The sequence below is a fragment of the Oryctolagus cuniculus genome, chromosome 1, assembly GCF_964237555.1.
Source record: "Oryctolagus cuniculus chromosome 1, mOryCun1.1, whole genome shotgun sequence".
Lineage (NCBI taxonomy): Eukaryota > Metazoa > Chordata > Mammalia > Lagomorpha > Leporidae > Oryctolagus > Oryctolagus cuniculus.
Window position 1 is genome coordinate 94,404,603 of NC_091432.1, and position 19,229 is coordinate 94,423,831.

Below are 19,229 nucleotides of genomic sequence, written 5' to 3' on the forward strand. Positions count from 1 at the left end.
ATGACTTTTCTTTATCAAATTGAGTATGCTAGGATGGGAGCATCCAAGTAACTTTTCTCTGGACAAAGTAGGAGCATTTTCTACCCATAAATTCTCAAGCATTTACAGAATGATTTTCTTGTGAAGGAAATCCCAGAATATCTTGGTATCATAGTACCAAGGACATTGAAGCAGGATTCAGATTATGCTAATTAACTAAACATCAAGCCTTTATCCAGCATCGTCTACTGTATTTGCCTGTTGCTGTGACAGATGTACACAGAAAATAATACAGGATAAAATGGGGGCTGCTGGCTAAATGCATAGAGCAGATATAAAATATGAGAAGGGTTGGAAGGCAGACAGAGCCCTGCCGATGGGTGAAACCCAGAGGCCTCATGCAGGTGACAGCTCACTGGGGCTTGAGGCTTTAAGCAGGTATTGCATAGCCATGGTATTGGCAAGCTGGTGTGAATTGCATGCCTTCTCATTATTCGTCGTTTTTTAACTAAAAAATATTTCAGAATAAAATTTAAAAATAAGAGAGAGAGAGAGAGAAAGAGAGAGAGAGAGAGAGAGAAAGAGATGGATCTTCTTATCTGATGGTCTACTCCCCAAATGGCCATAGCTGGGACTCACTGAAGCCAGGATCCAGGAACTTCCTCTAGGTCCTCCATATGGTCATAGGGGCCTAAGCACTTGGGCCATCTTCTGCTGCTTTTCCCAGGCCATTAGCAGGGAGCTGGATCAGAAGTGGAGAAGCCGGGAATTGAACTGGTGCCCATATGGAATGCTGGCATCGTAAAAGGCTGCTTTACCCACTATGCCACAATACTGACCTCAAGTCTGTGTTTCTAAATAGCATGTTCACGCTACCAATTCTTGAGGTAGCGTGCCCTATAGTTTTCTTTTCCATTTTCCTGATGTGGTTATAGGTAAAACCAAAGCTGGAAGTTAAATAATAGTGCAATTATGATTATGAAAATGTTCAAAGAACCATGTAGAATACTATGCTTTCTTGTACATTTTGTTTCTCTCAAGTTAATAATTTTTCTTTGCTAATTCATTCTCAAATTCTCCCATAGAACTTTTTAGAAATGCCTATTCTTTTTTTTTTTGGACAGGCAGAGTGGACAGTGAGACAGAGAGACAGAGAGAAAGGTCTTCCTTTTGCCGTTGGTTCACCCTCCAATGGCCGCCATGGCTGGCGCACCGCGCTGATCCGATGGCAGGAGCCGGGTGTTTCTCCTGGTCTCCCATGGGGTGCAGGGCCCAAACACTTGGGCCATCCTCCACTGCACTCCCTGGCCACAGCAGAGAGCTGGCCTGGAAGAGGGGCAACTGGGACAGAATCCGATGGCCCGACCGGGACTAGAACCCGGTGTGCCGGCGCCGCAAGGCGGAGGATTAGCCTAGTGAGCCGTGGCACCGGCCTGTCTATTCATTTTTTACTTATTTGAAAGGCAAAGAGACAGAAAGACACAGAAGAGACAGAGATCTTCCCTCTGGGGTTCACTAATCAAATGCTCGCAGCAGCCAGGGCTGAGCCTGAACAAGGGCAGTTTTTTGAGTATCCTTTTATATTTTTTAAATATTTATATCTTATAATTTTGGATGTAAGATATTTCTTTGTTGAAAATATTAATTCTAAGTAATCTTATCTTGGCATTTTCTTTTTCTCCCAATACCATTTCTATTCATCAAAGTTGGTTTTATGGTTTGTTTTCACGTAGGAATATTTTTTCACATTTGGTGACTTTGTGCTGTGTAATCCGAGGACAGGAGATCAGAAAGCTGAGAGGACGCTCTCAGGCTTATGGGCAGGGCTGGTATATTAAGGACTGGCACTGGAGAAGAGTGGGGTGGGTCCCAGGTATTTCATGTAATGTGTTAGAATGGGATAGGGTTGAACAAAATGGAAAAACCCCAAATAACAGATCCTTCATAAACTATTTATTTTCATCTCACACAAATGAATCCCAGCTTTGATAGTTCAGGATCTGTATATGACAATTTGACATCATCAGGGTCACAGGCCACTATCTCACTACGCCATCATCCTGGAGCGTTGTCTCATGCCCACATGGTTTCTCAAGATCGAGCCACTGTGACTGCCTTACAGACTGCAGGAAGGTAGAAGGCAGAGGAAAAGCAAATTCTGAGTCTCTTTCTATAAATCCCACACGACTTCCTGCTTATACAATTTGTCTAGAAAGTAGATGGTCACATATAGCTGCAAGCAAGGTCCAAAATGTAGTCTTGTAGCTGGATGCACTTGCTACGTCAGCTGAAATTGGGGATTTCATTGCAGAAGAGGAAGTGGAGCAGGGATGCTAGGGTGGCTAAGTAAGTTTCTTCAGAGATGGCACATCCTAATTCCAACACTTTACATCTTTCAATGACAAACCTGTTGGAGACGTCTCCAGTATGCCTTGGGCATATTTCTGGGCTTTGTTGCAGCAGAGTACACAGATTTGTGTATCTCATCTTACTTTGACACAGTCCAACCTTAACTATATGCTGTGCATTTTTCTGCTTTCTGTCTGGGGCATTGAGATATCATTGGATCTGCCAGGTCAGCATGGAAGTGCAGTCCAGAAACCTGAGGGAGCTGGAGGGTAGATGCTCCAGCCTCCTGTCCACCAGAGATGGGAACAATTGAAGTGTTCTGTAGGCTTCTCGGAGTACCTGGTGGAATTGAGCCCCCATTGCCAACAGCAGAAACCTGGCTACCACATCCTATATTGGTTAGTTCTCCTTCCCCGTCTTGCTATGCTTGCCACCTCCCTCTTGCTTCCTGGGAACATGTGCCTTTTCCCCAAAATAATTGCACCAAGATCTTGACTTAGGCTTTGCTTTTGAATAAGCTTACCCCAAGATAAAAAGCAATCCTCTTATTTAAATTCAAAGCCTAGATCATTACAGCTCTCGTATTCACATAAAACATTAATGGAACAGCCAGAAAATATCAGATGTCTAGTAGAAAATATAAAAACTTCTGAGATTCTTTGTTACACTTCACATTGTAGTTCATTTCCTATGACTGTATAATATGGTTAAAGAAACAATATGAACTCAGTTATCATCCCCAAAATGTGTAGATAATGTTTGAGCTTAGAATACATCACAATAGCCAGCACAAGTAGCAAGTGTTCCGAGAAGATGAACCTCTCATTTTCATGACTGTAAAAACTGACATCTTAGGCAGTTTTAGAAAACATGGTAGACCGCTGACGACTCTACTGTTAAAAATGAAATATCCAGTTCTTACAAATATTTTTTCACCGGTTACACTGATTCAATAAATTGTACATTTCTCTTTCTTTCCCTAGCACAGAACCTGGACCATGCAGGTGATTAATTCTTGCTGAATAAATGAATAGGATAATAAAAACCAGTTTCTGTTTCCTCATCTTAGAAGTTGAGAATAATGTACTGCTTACTTAAGGGAATTTTTTAGGGACACTGAACATTTCTAAACTGTTTCAAACTGTGAAGCAGTATTTAGATTTTATCAGTATAATTATTCTGCAAAGGAATAAATGGCTAAAAATATATCTAAAATTTGCCATACCATTTTGTATATATTAGAAGAACTATGTGATGGGTTTTAAAATTTTTATTTGAGAGGCAGAGAGACAGGGAGCGAGCTCCCATCTGCTGGCTCACTCCTCAAATGCCTGCAATGGCGAGGGCTGGACTAGGCTTAAGCAGGGATCTGGAATTCAATCCAGGTCTCCCAAGTGGGTCTCCCAGTTGCTTGGGTCATCATTTGCTGCCTCCGAGGGTCTGCATTAGAAGAGTGCTAGAGTGAGGAGCCAGAACTAGGCATGGAACCCTGGGGCTCCAACATGGAATGAGAGTGTCTCCATTACCAGGCTAAGTGCCTGCTCACATGTAGTAAGAGTTTAAGAAATTATGAGCAGACCACAAATTGGTCATTAAAAAAAAATTAGATCTTTATTTTGGCCTCATCTAACAGATAATTGTAAAAACTGGGATAAGTTGCCAATAATCTGGGGGATTAAAAAACTTTAGCAGAAAAAGTAAAAAAGATATACAAGTGAGAAATAGGTTTTGTGATCCACATATTTATTGTGTAATGAGCTACATTACATTCTAACAACTGTAAATATGACTTTATAATGATTTTGGCATCCGTGTTAGACATTATGAATCCACAAGTCTCAAAATCCTTGGCAGAAAAGAGCCATTAGCACATTTATACATCTAAGCTTAGTTTAAATTAAATTCATAAGATTAAATTTCGTGCCCAAGGCTGTTCTGTTGTGCAGTAAACCCCAGATGGAAGTAGAGTGCACCATCCTGAAATAAAGTACTAGGGAATACCAGATCCAGCTAGCCCATTGGTTTGGCCTATACAAGGAGAGAGCAGGAGCTGGCGGGAGAGGAAGAGGTCCCTCTACTTTTTGCTGCTTCCCTGGCCAATTGCCCGGTAACCCAGCGTGGTGTTCAACTTGACATTCTGTGTTGATTCATTTTCTTAAGTGGAGATGTACTCTGTCTGCTTTCTAGAGCTGCTGTAAAAATGTGCCAGAAACTTGAAGGGTTAAAACAGGAGAAACTTATTCTTTCATAGTTCTGGAGGTCAGAAGTCTGAAGTCCACAGGGGCTGCCACAGGAACTTGCTCTTTTCTCTGAAGATTTTAGTGGAGGCTCCTTTTTTGCCACTTTTGAGCTTCTGGGGGTTGCCAGCCAGCTTCGGAATCCTTGCAGAAAGAGCACTCGATCTCTGCCTCTGTCTCACATGGCCTCTTCCCTTGAGTGGCCAAGTCTCGTCTCTTGTAAGGACATCAGTCATATTGGATGTAGGGCTCACCCCACTCTGGTATGACCCCATCTTAATTGCACCTGCAGAGTCTGTGGTTCTAACTATGGCTACGCTCATAGGTACCTGGGTTTAGGGCTTTAACACTTCTTTCTTGGGGGACACATGTCAACACACAGCATGTATCATACAGATTTCTTTCCAAAAGAGGAAGCCAGCCCCATATTTCCCATAAAGGCAAAAGGTACTATATTGTTTATTATCCTTACTTCTCACCAAAATCCAGTGTTAAATTGTATGTAGCAGATACACATAAGAGATATTTAAAGAGGCATAGAAATATATGAAATCCAATAAGCAAGTATTGAAAGTGAATACTGAGGTGACAAAAAGACTTTCTCTTTTGTGATGATTTCACTAAACTGAAATGAAATTCATAAGAGCTAATTCAGCCTCTGCAGATGGTGGAATATTCCAAATGCATTTTCACTGGGGAAAGGCCCAGTGAATATAGGGATGGGAAATGACATTACTTAGTATTAAGAAAAATATAAGCAGAGAATAGTGTAATGGATGTGCAAGATGGACTTCTCTTCCATATTCAGAAAATGCATCCAGCCACATTTGATTTCTCTTTGATTTATCTACAGTTCAGCCATCTATTGCTTCTTGAAATCCTAGTAACACTTTGAGTACTAAGATCGAAGGCATAATACACTGGTCCACTAAAGAAAAGGAAGAAGTCTACAAAAAAAGAGAATTTATTGAGTTAACTTATAGAAGATTTCAGGTATCTTCAATTCAAGAAACTCTGCCCCTTTCCCAATGTAACATTCAAATGCAGACATGCTATTTTAAAAATTTAAACAAATTATCAGGGTTTTTTTTTTTTTTTCCTACTTACAATCCTGCTGGAAAACCGCATCAACTTTGTTTCCTATTCCTGGAAAGCTTCTTAATATACTTTTGGGATAACCTGGCTCCATGAACTGTCTTTCATTATCATATCTAATAAGAACAAAATGTCACATGATTTGAGATTCATATAGAATTAAATGGTAACAATTTTTTGTACTTGTATATAATTTACAAAGTAACTTCACACATATTTTCTCATCCACTCATCACAACGTCCTATTCACTGGAGGTAAGAATGGTTGACTCTCTATCTAAGGGTACATACTTATTTATAAAACTTCATGGGGGCCGGCGCTGTGGCTCACTTGGCTAATCCTCTAATTGCGGCACTGGCACACCGGTTCTAGTCCCGGTTGGGGCACCAGGTACTAGTCCTGGTTGCTCCTCTTCCAGTCCAGCTCTCTGCGTGGCCCGGGAGGGCAGTGGAGGATGGCCTGGGTGCTTGGGTCCCTGCACCCGCATGGGAGACCAGGAGGAAGCACCTGGCTCCTGGCTTTAGATCGGCTCAGAGCTGGCTGAAGCAGGCCGTTAGGGGAGTGAACCAACGGAAGGAAGACCTTTCTCTCTCTCTCTTTCACTGTCTATAACTCTCTCTCTCTCTCTTTCTCTCTCTCTCACTGTCTAACTCTGCCTGGCAAAACAAAACAAAACAAACGAACAAAAAAACTTCATGGGTAAATTAATTCTAAAACAGGCTTCAGATCAGTGATTCAATGTTATTTCCAAAAAAACTTATATTTTCTAAGACTTTGAATTAATTGGTACACATTCTCTCTATATAGATGTAAGTAATAAGCTTGACTTGTACACCAAATTCTGCAGACTTTATGAATAGCATTTGCTTGAGTGTCAGAATTTCAGAATTTGCCTCATAAATGAGCATTGGCTCAAGTCTTTCTTTGTATCCCATCCTATTGCTTTATCAAGGTTTACTCTGTTTCATGATGTGGTATAAAAATGAAATGCAAAAGCCAAGATAATATCCATATATACTCTCACTAAAACCCATCAAACACCACCTAGACTTTTAAAACCTTCACACATTTGATTGTTAGCCATTTGTAGTCAGAGTAGAGAAATGCAGATTTCAACCTCTAATTGGAAAAGACAGTTTCTCTCACCTCCAGAACTGGCTGTTCACAAAGAAGTATGTCTTTCTTCTGTAGGAAACAGCTGCATCAATAGCTTGGACAGAGCTAGGGAAGCCATAGTTTGATATATCTCTGGGGTATCCACGCTGAATTTCATAGCCATTCAGAGCCCAGTATTGTCTGCCTGCCAAAGATTCAGGTTCTATGTTAAACCTCATCCATTGCATAAATCCATCACAGATATGAAAATGGAACAAACATTTATTATCTTTAAAAGATGAAGGTGGTGAATTTAGGCTGATGTGGGCTATGATAGCACTAATGATTCCCCAGTACCTATCACAACATTCACTTCTTGGCCTGCTTCCATTCAGGGCCCCACAATTGGATGTCTTATCTCATGTGACATATATATATATATATATATATATATATGTGACTTATATATGTGCATATATATATATATACATATATATAAATTAAATTATAGCTTTGAGGAGCCTTAGAAAATTATGACTGGGATGAAACTGTGGAAATATGAAAGACTACCTAACATCGTTTTCCCATTTTGTTGATGAGAAAACTGAGACCTGAAGAGGGAACAGCCTGCTCAAATTCACAACGTAGTTATTTACTAGTCTGCCAGCAACAGCTTGGCCAGCACGGCACTCTATAGGCTCACCTCTTCTGAACCGGAAGGAACCACAAGAAGTCCTGCCCCCTCCCTCCAGGCAGAACCAAAATAGGATGAAAACTTTAGGAAGTTACCTTTAAATAGGAAAACTAGGTCCCTATCAAAATCCTCATATGCAGCCTGTATACCATTTGGCAGGGATGGCCAGAACAGGGAAATAAAATTGAGTTCAACTCTACGTAGCCAAGGATGTCGTCTCCAGAAGTACCTGACGGAATATAAGGACACACGCACAGAATGGTCTAAGGAGCAGTCTCTGTGATCCTTGGGCTGGGCTGACCTTATCCTATTGCTCGGGGGGATAGCACACTACAGTGCACTCAGCGTCTAACACGGGCCAGCACCCAGCAAGCTTTGTGGTGAGCTTGTCTACCTGCTGAGTACTTCACAATTTTTGGAGAAGGTCCCAGAAGCGACCTCATTTGATTACATGTGGCATTGTGCTCTACTCACACACTGACAAATCTTACTGGGCTATGTTTCATTACTGTTCCTACTAAATGACAAGATGTCTGGCTGCCACCTGAAACAGCACGCTCCGGCAGCCTGCGATTGCACAATCGAACATCCAATGGGAAAGAGAAATTATCCATGAGATGGTTTGCCTCACAATTAAGTGATCATTTCCGTTCACCTGACCGGCTGGGGATGGAACTGAATGACATTCTGGTGCCAGGTAAACTCAGCTAGGCAGCTCCCCAACACCTGCAGGCCATGTCCATGTTCATGTACCTCAACACAAACATCTGACGCCTGTGAATGTTTTAGTGGATTTTCCTTTCTTGGGTATATTGAATTACCTGGAAGCACTGAGAATTCCAGTGGGGTTATGTATAGAACTCAAAGGAAAAGCTGAGTACAGTGTGACTTAATTAGAACCCAGTGTTAAAGTATGCCAGCGAGAGCAATCAAAGGAACTGTGCTGTCTTATACTTGTCTGTGAAGAAGAGTATTTCTCCGCGGAAAGTGGTGGCGGCATCAAAGGTCAGTCTGGGGTCGCAGGCTGTGGGCGTGGTTGCTCCAGTGGGCTGGATAGGGCGGTTTGAAGATCCTGAGAACACAAATGCATTGGATGAGCTCAAGTCCAATGTGAAGCGCAGTGCACCTCAGACGCTTCTAAGAGGCAGGGTCTTCATGATATGGGACCCGATCCAGGAGATAGGATTAGATTGACTAGCTTCATGAGCTGGAGACCATGCCCCCCTAGCTCCTACATGATCTCACCTGTATTCACCCACCTGCCAATCAGACTATGTAACCACTCCCCTTTTGGAAGTGAATAAGAGGCATGGAGCGTGCTGGGCCCACCCTGACTCCCTGCTGTCCGGAGCGCCATTTTGCTGCTTCTCCTACCTGCTTTCCCACACCTCCACTAATTGCCCTCCTGCCTGCCTGTATTCTCTCACTTGCGGTCTCTGGCTGCTCCCTGGAAAACCCTGGTTTGGAACTCCCAGTTTACTCTTTCTGACTCCCCTCTCTCTTAATAAAGCTCTCATTTCCCTGTGTATTTCTGTCACTTCCCCAAATAAATCTTAAAACCTTACCATGTTGCTATTTTGTTTGTGTCTGAGCTTAGAATGCTTCTCTAAGCTTAAGACAAGAACCCAAAATATTAATTTTAGCATAGGCTAGCCGATAACACTCACAGGACAAGAAATGCTACCAGGCAATAAAGTCACTGTACACATGGCTGTCTTAGAGCTTTTATTTGTTAGTTTAATAAACATAGTGGGGAGTTTCAGGGTCAGTTCAGATCAAGCTGCGAAGTACAGACATTTGGAATCTACGCCCTCTCCTCTTTGAAATTCTAATGCCATCCTTAGCTCCCTTCTTCTTTCCTCTTTCTATTTTCTTGGTCACTCAATTTCCACTTATTCCTTCCCCACCGCAGTCCACTTTCAGGACAAGATCCTCTATTAGTCTCATAGCACAAAGCTTAGTCAGATCCCTGCAATATCTTCTCTATACGCATTTGCATTTTAACATATTTTCTCACTGTAGAATGAAGGACTACACTAGTCGTAAACAGATTTGAAAACATAGGTGAGCAAGGAAGCAGGTGTTTTGGGGATGGGGAAAGGAGCTGAGGAATAGATGCAGGGAGGGACTTGACATTCCTGCAGATTGGACTGTCATGAAAAACATTTCCTGGCTGTGATGCCTTGGTAGGTTTGACTTAAAGCACTGTCTCATCAGAGCTAAGGAAGCACATTCCCCAATTCCTGTCCATTTCATTTTACTCTTCCCTTCCACTCTACTCCACACCTTTTGAGAGAGTAGCAAACTCCTTCTCTTGTTTCTTTACTCATTTAGCTATGGGGGAGCAAGAGGGTACGAGAGGAAAGGGGGCCAATCGTCATACCCAAACACTCAGAGCTCCTTATCACAGGGCAAAAGGCCCCTACTACCCTCCCTGAAAAACATCAGTAATGCCTTTTAAAAAATGTTTTTTTTTTTCCATTCCTCTCCTTCTCTCACAACAGACACTATTTCAATATGCTCACTCTTTATCATTTTGCTTGCATGTTTCTTGACAATGCCTTGCTTTAGTTGTTGGTACTTTTATATAGATTTATATATTTTATAGTTTAATTTCAACATTGTATAATATATCATTCCATTTTTTTTTTGCAAAGCACACAGTTTTAAAAATCCACCCACAGTGCCGCTGTATGTGCATCTGAGTGTGTGCTTCTAATTGCTGCACATTACTCGATGCTGTGTATTTGCCACATTTTACCCATATAGGCTTCTCTGATATACTCCCCACTCAGTCTCCAACTTCCACTGCCACAAACCAGTCTGCTGGCAAAGTACCTGGTATGACTTGACCCATACGACAATTTCTTTGAGGTTTAGGAGAAGGATTGCTGTATAAAAGGGGACATAGAAAACTGCAAAGCACAAAAAGGAGGAGGAACCAAAAATCCCCACTACCCAGAGGCAATGACCGAGAATCATTGTTTTGCATCTTTTCCTACCTTTTCATTGAGGGAGCAAGTGAGGCTCAGCCCTCTAAGTCTCTTTTGCTAATGTTGTATTACTGGAAACCTCTAGAGTTCCATTTGTGCTTGCCCAGAGTGCAGAATCTGAGAACTGCTCAGAGGCTGGGCCCACCAGGAGCCTACTCCCAAGTCCAAGCTTGTACTGCCATGCTCTTCAGATGATCTTACCATAGAGGGCCTGAATGCCATTGATATCATCTTGAGGGAGTGAAAACGTGCTTGGTTCTCGGAAAATGTAGTTGGGATACATCAAGGCAACAGGGTTGGAGGAGTGAGCGAGCCCCAAGGAATGGCCAAATTCATGAGCAGCAACAATAAACAAGTTGTAATCTGAAATGCAAGCACGTGTGGTGAGTGGCCTCAGGTGGATCCAAGGATGGTAGAGAATTGATCTCAAGGAAGGCAAACTCCAGGCTGGAGCTGCCTGGGGAAACACTGCTTCCCATGCCTGTCTTTTTCATCTTCTCTTTGGATTCCTGAAGAAGTGGGTACTGGGAGAACCAAGGTAGGAGACACATGTTGGGATGATGCGGGGTATGAGCTTGTCATAAAATCTCAGATCCTAAAAAAAGCTGCCTTTATTCCAACACTCACATTTTATGGATGCAGAATTGGGGCTTGGAGAAATGATGGCAGCTAGGTTTATTGACCTATCACCCTACATCCCATAAATATGTACATTGAAAAATTGTGCAGATGGAAATGCTAATTAACCTGATATTTATTACACATGGTTTATTTGCGTCAGGCTACCACAGCGTACCTCATACATGTGTGTAATTAGGATACCAGCAAAGCAAGGAGAGGTGATGGCAGAGTCATGGTCTCAGGAGTCCAGGCACTCTCTCCTCCTCTGCTCTCATGCCCGCTCTCCCTGGGCCCCAGATCTTCCCACTCGCCAGTGGAGTCTCAGTGAGCAGCTGGATGACAATGAAGCCTGCCAGGCCACAGAGACACAGGCTGACTCACACTGGCTTCTGAACCACCCGTAGTTTAGCACCAGCTCCTCCCTGTTTCAGAGAATCCGAGCAGCTGGAGAGCAGTTCTGTCTCCTATTGCTCCATTTCACCTTCTACACTCTGCAAGCGTTGTGCCTATCACAATCGAGAACATAAGAACTAGGAAGATGCTACTTCCTATCAAACAGAGCCCACACTCCTTTGCCAGGCCTTCAAGGCCTTCCTCATGTGGCTCTAGCAGAGATTTGAGAGCTTGCCTCTGTGAACCTCACCAAACACACTGTGCATTTTCCTGCATGCCTACTTGAAAGAATTCATAGCTGTTGAACACCCACCTCATGGCAGTATGATATTTAATCTCACAATGTTTTTGTGAAATTTTATCAGCAATATTTGTATGGTAAAGGAACTGAAGCCCACATATTTTGTATATCTTACTGGTCTGGTAACTAGCAAGTGGTAGATCTGGGGTTGAATCCAGGTGTAACGGTAGGATTCATGTGTTATTACAATGTTCAACTTCTTACTGATAATTAGCATAGCAAGATTATATCCAGACTGAAGTACTTGATTTAAAAAAAAAACATTTATGTATTTGTTTTAAAGGCAAAGTTACAGAAGGTGGGGGGAGAGAGAGAGAGGGAGAGAGGGAGAGAGGGAGAGAGAGAGATGTCTTCCATCTGCTGGTTCACTCCCCAGATAGCCACAATGGTTGGGGCTGGGCCAAGCTGAATCCAGAAGGCCAGAACTCCATCTGGGCTCCCATATGGGTGCAGGGGCCCAAGGACTTGGACCATCTCTTGCTGTTTTCTCAGATGCATTAACAGGGAGCTGGATCAGAAGTAAAGCAGCCAGGACTCAAACTGGCACTCATATGGGATGCCAACGTCACAGGCAGTGGCTTAACCCACTGAACCACAATGCTGGCCCCCAAGTCTTACCTTTTTATCAACACATTCTTCCATTTAAGCATTTCAGAAAAATATCCGAGTGCCTGGAGTACTGTGCAAAGGATAATGGGAGCTCTTTTGTGACTATCTCTTCTACAGGAATGCACAGTCTAGAAGGGGAGGGAGGTGTGTGCAGACAAGCTGAATGCCCAGAATAGTGAGTGACAGCAGTTAGAGAAGGAGGTACCAATACAGTCAGGATTCTGTGCAGAAAGTTCTCATTTCCAGATGAAGATGAGGTATGAAATAGCCTTTGATATAGCAGAGAAAGATGAAAAAAAAAAAAGACTTGGGTAGGTAGGAGTTGGGACAAGGGGAAAAGCATTTCAGGAAGGGAAAGCAATGTGGGATGACTTAGGGAAGATGGAAGCCACAGGGCGTGATCTGGCAGCAGTGACTGTACAATGTGGTTGGAGGATATGAAAGAGGAAAGACAGGCTAGAACTGTTTTTTAATTTGAGAGGTAGGGGAGGGAAGAAGAGAGATAGCGAGGCAGGGAGAGAGAATACACATATGAGCAAGAGCACTCTCATTTGATAGTCTACTCCCTAAATGCCTGCAACAGTCAGGGCTTGGCCAGGGCAAAGCCCGGAGCCAGAAACTGTCTCCCAAATGGACAGCATTGACCCAACTACTTGAGCCATCACCTTTCTAGCAGGAGGCTGGAATCAGGATCTGAGCTGGGACTCAAATAACAGTCACTAGGATATAGGATACAAGAATCTTAATGCTAGACCAAATACCCAACCCATCAATAAATTAGACGGTGGAAAAGACCCAAAGCCTTCATTACCAGGTGAAGGTGTTTGGATGGTGTTTGGTGCAGAATATGAAACACTGGAACTTTTAAGCAGGAGATAATATGATCCTTGATGGGATTTCTGAAGGCAACCTTGCTACCACGCTGGGAGAAATGAGAGGAGGAGACTGGAGGTAGCGTGTCCTGTTAGGAACCTGGATCATTAAGTTCAGGTAAGAGGTAATGCAGTGATGATCTGAACTAGTGAGGAGAACTATAGAAGTACAGTGTGGTGGGAATTCTTATTTATCCTTGAGTACACAGAGTCATTGCCACAGGGACTTAGGAGAGAGACACAGCACGCTATGTGGAGAAAATGGCGAAAGCCAACAGATGTCGCTCAAAGGTAGAAAGTGCCTTTCCTGCTATTTTCTAAGAAGTGCTCTCTGTCACGCTGGACCCCATGGCCTTGTCAAGTGCCAGATGCTCCAGTTATTGCCATCTCAGCCCTTCTTATGGTAAATCTTCTTCTTGAAAGACGGTTTTGTTGCAAAAGGAACATATCACTAGCAAAGACCTCTGGGAACTTGAAATAAGTAGATTAGAGAGAAGGGAGTTCCCTTTTTTCTAAATGAGTATAATTATGCCTTTTAAAAACATCATTAAGGGGCCAGTGCTGTGGCATTGCAGGTAAAGCTGTTGCCTGCAGTGCCAGCATCCCATGGGTGCTGGTTCGAGTCCCAGCTGCTTCTCCACTTCCGATCCAGCTCTCTGCTATGGACTGGGAAAGCAGTAGAAGATGGCCCAAGTCCTTGGGCCCCTGTACCCGTGTGGGAGACCTGGAAGAAGGTCCGGGCTCCTGGCTTTGGATCGGTGCAGCTTTGGCCGTTGCAGCCAATTGGGGAGTGAACCTGTGGATGACAGAAGACCTCTCTCTCTGCCTCTCCTTTTCTCTCTATGTAACTCTGATTTACAAATAAATAAATAAAAATCTTTAAAAAAAGAACTTTAAAAGAATATTAAAAAATATGCCCAAAACAGTGGTCAGCAAACATTTTAGGCTTTGTCAATCAAATAGTCTCTGTTGCAATTACTCAGCTCTGCTGCTGCAGAGTGGATGCAGCCATGGATGACAAATGAACAGTGAGTTGGCCCTGTTCCAACACAACATTATCTGTATACGCAGGGACCAGGCAGGATATGCATAGTCTGTAGTTTTCTGATCCCTGCCTGTGCCTCAGAAATTCATGTTAGAAACTTGATTCTCAATCCTTGGGAGGTAGGGCCCTTCCCTCATGAATGGATTAAGGCTGTTATAGAAAGTGCCAGAGGTATAAGCCTGTTCTCTCTTGCTCTAGCTTGCCCTTCCACCTCCCACCACGTGAGAATGTAGCAACGTGGTCCTTGTCAGATGCCAATACCTTCATTTTAGACTTGTCGGCTCCCAGCACAGTGAAGATTTCTGTTCTTTATGAATCATCCAGAGTTGGCTGGTGTTGTGGCACAGAGGGTTAAGCTGCCACCTAAACACCAGCATCCAATATGGGAACCAGTTCCAACCCCTGCTAATGTGCCCAGGAAAGCAGCTAATAAGATGGCCAAGTACCATCGTAGGAGATCCAAATGAAGCCTCTGGCTCTTGGCTTCAGCCTGGCACAGCCCTGGACTTTGTGGCCATTTGGGAAGTGAACCAATGGATGGAAAATGTCTCTCCTTCTGTCTCTGTAACTCTGCCTTTCCAATAAATAAATCTTTAAAAATAAATAAATACATCACCCAGTTTCAGGTGTTCCATTAGAGCAACACTAAAGGATTAATACACTACCCTAGAAATAAAAGGCAAGCAATTAGTTTTATTTTTATTATCTAAATTGACTAAGTGTCTTGAGGCAGAACACATTGTAAGCAATCAGTTTATAGGAGTCTGAAATTTTACAGTAACTTGGGTATATGTTACCCAAAGTGGAAAAGGCTCACTCGGAAGTTGCATGTAGATATAACCTTGGTTAACTTACTTCTGGAGGTTTTGGTCCACGTTTCTTCTGCATCAAAGTGAGCATCTCCTCCAATGCCTTGACCTGGCTGAAAGGCATGGGCAAGGATTCCGTTGGGTCCATCAAAGGGAGAAATGTCACCATGATCTGAAATTAAACAATTTGCATAAAGTCCTTACAGAGTCTCAGATTTCCTAAGGAAAGCAAAACCGAGCACAGCTGCTTCCAGCCTACCTCCTTGGGCAAAAGCAATATTGATGTCTGCTTCCCCCTGCACGATCCTGGTGAAGGTCAGGGGTGATACGGCGCTCCAGACTCCAAAAGCTCTCTCAATGGCACTTTCCACATCACTTGTTGACAGCTGTGGGGTATAGTTTATGATCCTTCAAAACGAGAAAGTGCACAAAGCGTTTGCTATTGTTTAGAACAGCTGTCAACAGTTTGTGTTGCTGTCTTATGGAGTGAGTTGTGTACCTGATATAATGACACTGGAGGGGGTATAAGGAGGGAGACAAATCTCAGGGGCAAAGACAGACATGAGTTCTGGGCAAGTTCCCCTAAGTCTCTAAACCTCAGATTCCTTCTTCATAGAATGAGGCCATAAAATAGAGTTGTTGTGAAGACTAAACACAAACAAAGCATGTAGTTTGATACGTGGAAAATAGTGTTCCACAAATTCTGATATTGACACTATTGCTATTATCAACATATATGAAAGGTGAAGCTAGATCCTCTTTAGCAATGATTAAGCCCTGCTGGGGTGGTGCTGATTGAGTGCTTGGAGAGGCAGCCTAACATCGCCATTGCCTGCTCTAGATCACTGGGGAAGGCTTTGGCGTAAAAAGAGCCCGTGAGACATCTACCCTTTGATTTTCACACCCATGCATTATTTAAATTCATTCACACTCTTACAAAGGAGGGGTATCTACTGATCTGTGCCTGGTGTATTTCAAGTCCTAGAACAATGTCGTGCTTATTAGGAGAGCTCCATCATCTCTGGCTGAGGGAATGAATTCTGAAATGAAAACTATCATATCACCTGTAAGTCAGGTCTGTGTGTTTCCACCGGGGGTTTCCTGGGATTAACGTAAATTCGCCAGTGTCGGGCACTCCACAGCGGGGCTTTTCCATCATCTCCAGAGTTTCCGCATTTGGCTTCCCTGTCACGTTCAACCCAAAGAAGCGCTGCATTTCTTTAAGCTTTTCAACAAACATACTTGTGTAGTTCCTTTCCGCAGACCGATATTGCTGGATTGGCAACTGATAGAAATTTTCTAGGTAATTCTGAACAAACACAAACATATCAGTGTCTATACTACAAAACAGCTTTCATCCTGCAGGCATTCTGCAATCCTTTCTAAGTAACTGTAGAGATTCAAGCAGGACTAACAACCAGGCGGCCGCAGGAACAGTAACATACATTTGTAGGTTGACTTAGAGTCCAATGCCTATTAAAAAGAACGATTCATACATTTAGTTCTCCAACTAAGGTTCACAAGGAAAAATAAGTGTATCCTGAAGAATGAGCATGAAATGCTATTATAGAGTCAGCAGAGACTTTTTAAAAATATTTACTTATTTATTTGAAAGGCAGAGTTAATAGAGAGGCAGGGGCAGAGGCAGAGAGAGAGAGAGAGAGAGAGAGAGGTCTTCCAACTGCTGGTTCACTCCCCAGATGGCTGCAACAGCCAGAGCTAGGCTGATCTGAAGCCAGGAGGCAGGAGCTTCTGCGGGGTCTCACATGTGGGTGCAGGGACCCAGGGACTTGGGCAATCTTCCATTGCTTTCCCAGGCCACAGGAGAGAGCTGGATCGGAAGTGCAGCAGCCAGGACTCACACTGGCATCCATATGGGATGCCGGTGCCATAGGTGGCTGCTTTACCTGCTATACCACTGCAACAGCCCCACCTCTTAGTTTTCTAAAAAAAGAACTCGCATTTATTGACTTCTCTTGAGATATTCGTTAATGAATGTAGATTTTGTTTCTTTTCTGCTCTTTTCACCACTGTAGAGCAGGTTTAGTCATCTTCATGAAGAAATAGAAGCACAGGGAAGTGAGGTATTACCAAGTGACAGTTCAGGTCCCAACTCTCCATGTGGCCTCTGAAATGAGAATTGATACCTTCCAGAGAGGAATTCCAAACATGTTTTGAGGTGGCAGCAGCGTCACTGCTACAATGTTTTATTTACCAAGGTAACTCTTTGGAAGGGGTCAACACTCATTAGGAAGTAAAGGTTCTGAGGGTGGAAGCAAGCCAATCATAAGGCTTCTCTCTCTCATTCACTGTCTTATGTAGCCTGTAATACCTGGTACTTTGCATGCACTTTGGGTTGGAGAGGTTTGGGTTCAAATCGTCTGCCATGGATTTGTTGTAGAAACTGGGACATATTACTGACACAATTTAAGATTCACTTTTATCTCTTGGGGCTGGCTCCATGGCTCACTTGGTTAATCCTCTGCCTGCGGTGCCAGCATCCCATATGGGCTCCGGGTTCTAGTTCCAGTTGTTCCTCTTCCAGTCCAGCTCTCTGCTGTGGCCCGGGAAGACAGTGGAGGATGGCCCAAGTGCTTGGGCACCTGCACCCGTGTGGGAGACCAGGAGAAAGCACCTGGCTCCTGGCTTCAGACTGGCGCAGTGCCGGCTGTAGCGGCCATTTGGGGGGTGAACCAACGGAAGGAAGACCTTTCTCTCTGTCTCTCTCGCTCACTGTCTAACTCTGTCAAATTAAAAAAAAAAAGATTCACTTTTATCTCTGAAATAGATATAACAACGCCCCCCCCCCCCCGATTGTTGTGAGGATTAAATGAGTTAATGTTTGTAAAATGCTTAGCAGGGAGTCTTGGACAGAGGAAGCACCCCATGGGCCCTAGGCGTTATCCAGTAAATACTATTACCATTCTAAATGATACCCAAAACAAGAGACAAAAACAGGACTAAGAATCATGCTTTTGAAAAACTCCAGTGCTAAGAAAATCGTGTACTAGAAATCTGTAACAGCATTCCCTTGCATTTCTTAAAACCTTGCATTGACTTTCCTACTGTGAAGCATTGGGGAAAAGCTATCGGTTCTGGTTTAGGAATGCTCCCAGGGGTTTATAAGCAGTCTATGATCTGGTGCCGGGAAATCCAATGACATGATGAACAGTTTCCTCTTTAACAGCAATCTCCTGTCCTCACATTCTCCTCTACACCTCAGATGCTTGGCTGCAAGACAATGTCCATACAGGAAGCACCAGATATGTAGCAACTGGGCTGGAGAAATATGGAAGAGAAAATACTACAGAAGAAAGTAAATCACTCCATTGAATACATGAAACCATTCCGTCTAAGAGGTTCCCTAGCTGGAGGCAGGATTTTCCAGTTTGTTTTCATGTCCAGCTTCTAGAGGGCTCAGTCATTGCCAGCTTGGGCCCTTCCAAATCAAGCAAAGATGTTCAGCCTCAAGCAAGTCACCCAGATAATTTCTTTCAGACTGTTTCCACTAAAAAAAGAAACAACCCGCATAATTTTCTAATAATCAGAAAAAATCAACCACTCCCCTGATGGACAGATCATTTACCTGAATGATTTTTGCATTTTTGTCTTCTGGGTATCCCAAAGGCACTGGCAAGGCCTGGGAAAGCAGCATGTGGAGTACCAGCAGAAACGGAAGCGCCTCCAGCAAGAACATGACCTTCTCTCCAAATACCACCTCTCCCAGCCACCTCTCTGCTCCTCTGGGGAAGACCCTTCCCCTGCTGGGGACCCTGAGGTTCTGGCCCTTTTAAAGCTGTGTCTTAAAACAATTGCTGCATCAGGAACATGAAGCAACGCAGGTTCATTACACTCGGACAATTGTGTAAGGTTATAATGTGATTTAGTATCCTAAAGTGGGGAGTCTCGCAATAAAAAAGTATCGTTTGCTACTTCTGCTTTTGGGGTTTTCAGTTACATATTTATTTTTGCATACTTGATCCAAGGAAAGGAGCAGGAGACAAATCCTGAAGTTGCAGGTTTACATTTTCAGGCTATGGAAGACATTCGGGCTGCATTAAATTGTGCAGAGGAGCGCTGTGGGACCAAGGAGCCCCACGAGGGAACTCTCTGTGCTTGTCACCCTCACTGCAAGC

At 43.4% G+C, this 19,229-nt stretch overlaps 1 protein-coding gene across 1 annotated transcript; it reads right to left on the reverse strand.

The window, feature by feature from the left end:
* Positions 1–4,053: 4,053 nt before the first annotated feature.
* On the reverse strand, positions 4,054–18,853 carry MMP8 (matrix metallopeptidase 8). The gene is made up of 10 exons (XM_051827215.2): positions 18,680–18,853; positions 16,158–16,402; positions 15,353–15,501; positions 15,140–15,265; positions 10,645–10,806; positions 8,405–8,522; positions 7,546–7,679; positions 6,808–6,961; positions 5,673–5,776; positions 4,054–5,512 (listed from the first exon to the last, which is right to left on the reverse strand). The coding sequence occupies exons 1-10, from the start codon at positions 18,788–18,790 to the stop codon at positions 5,409–5,411; spliced, it is 1,407 nt and encodes a 468-aa protein (XP_051683175.2). The 5' UTR covers positions 18,791–18,853; the 3' UTR covers positions 4,054–5,408.
* Between the last annotated feature and the right edge of the window lie 376 nt (positions 18,854–19,229).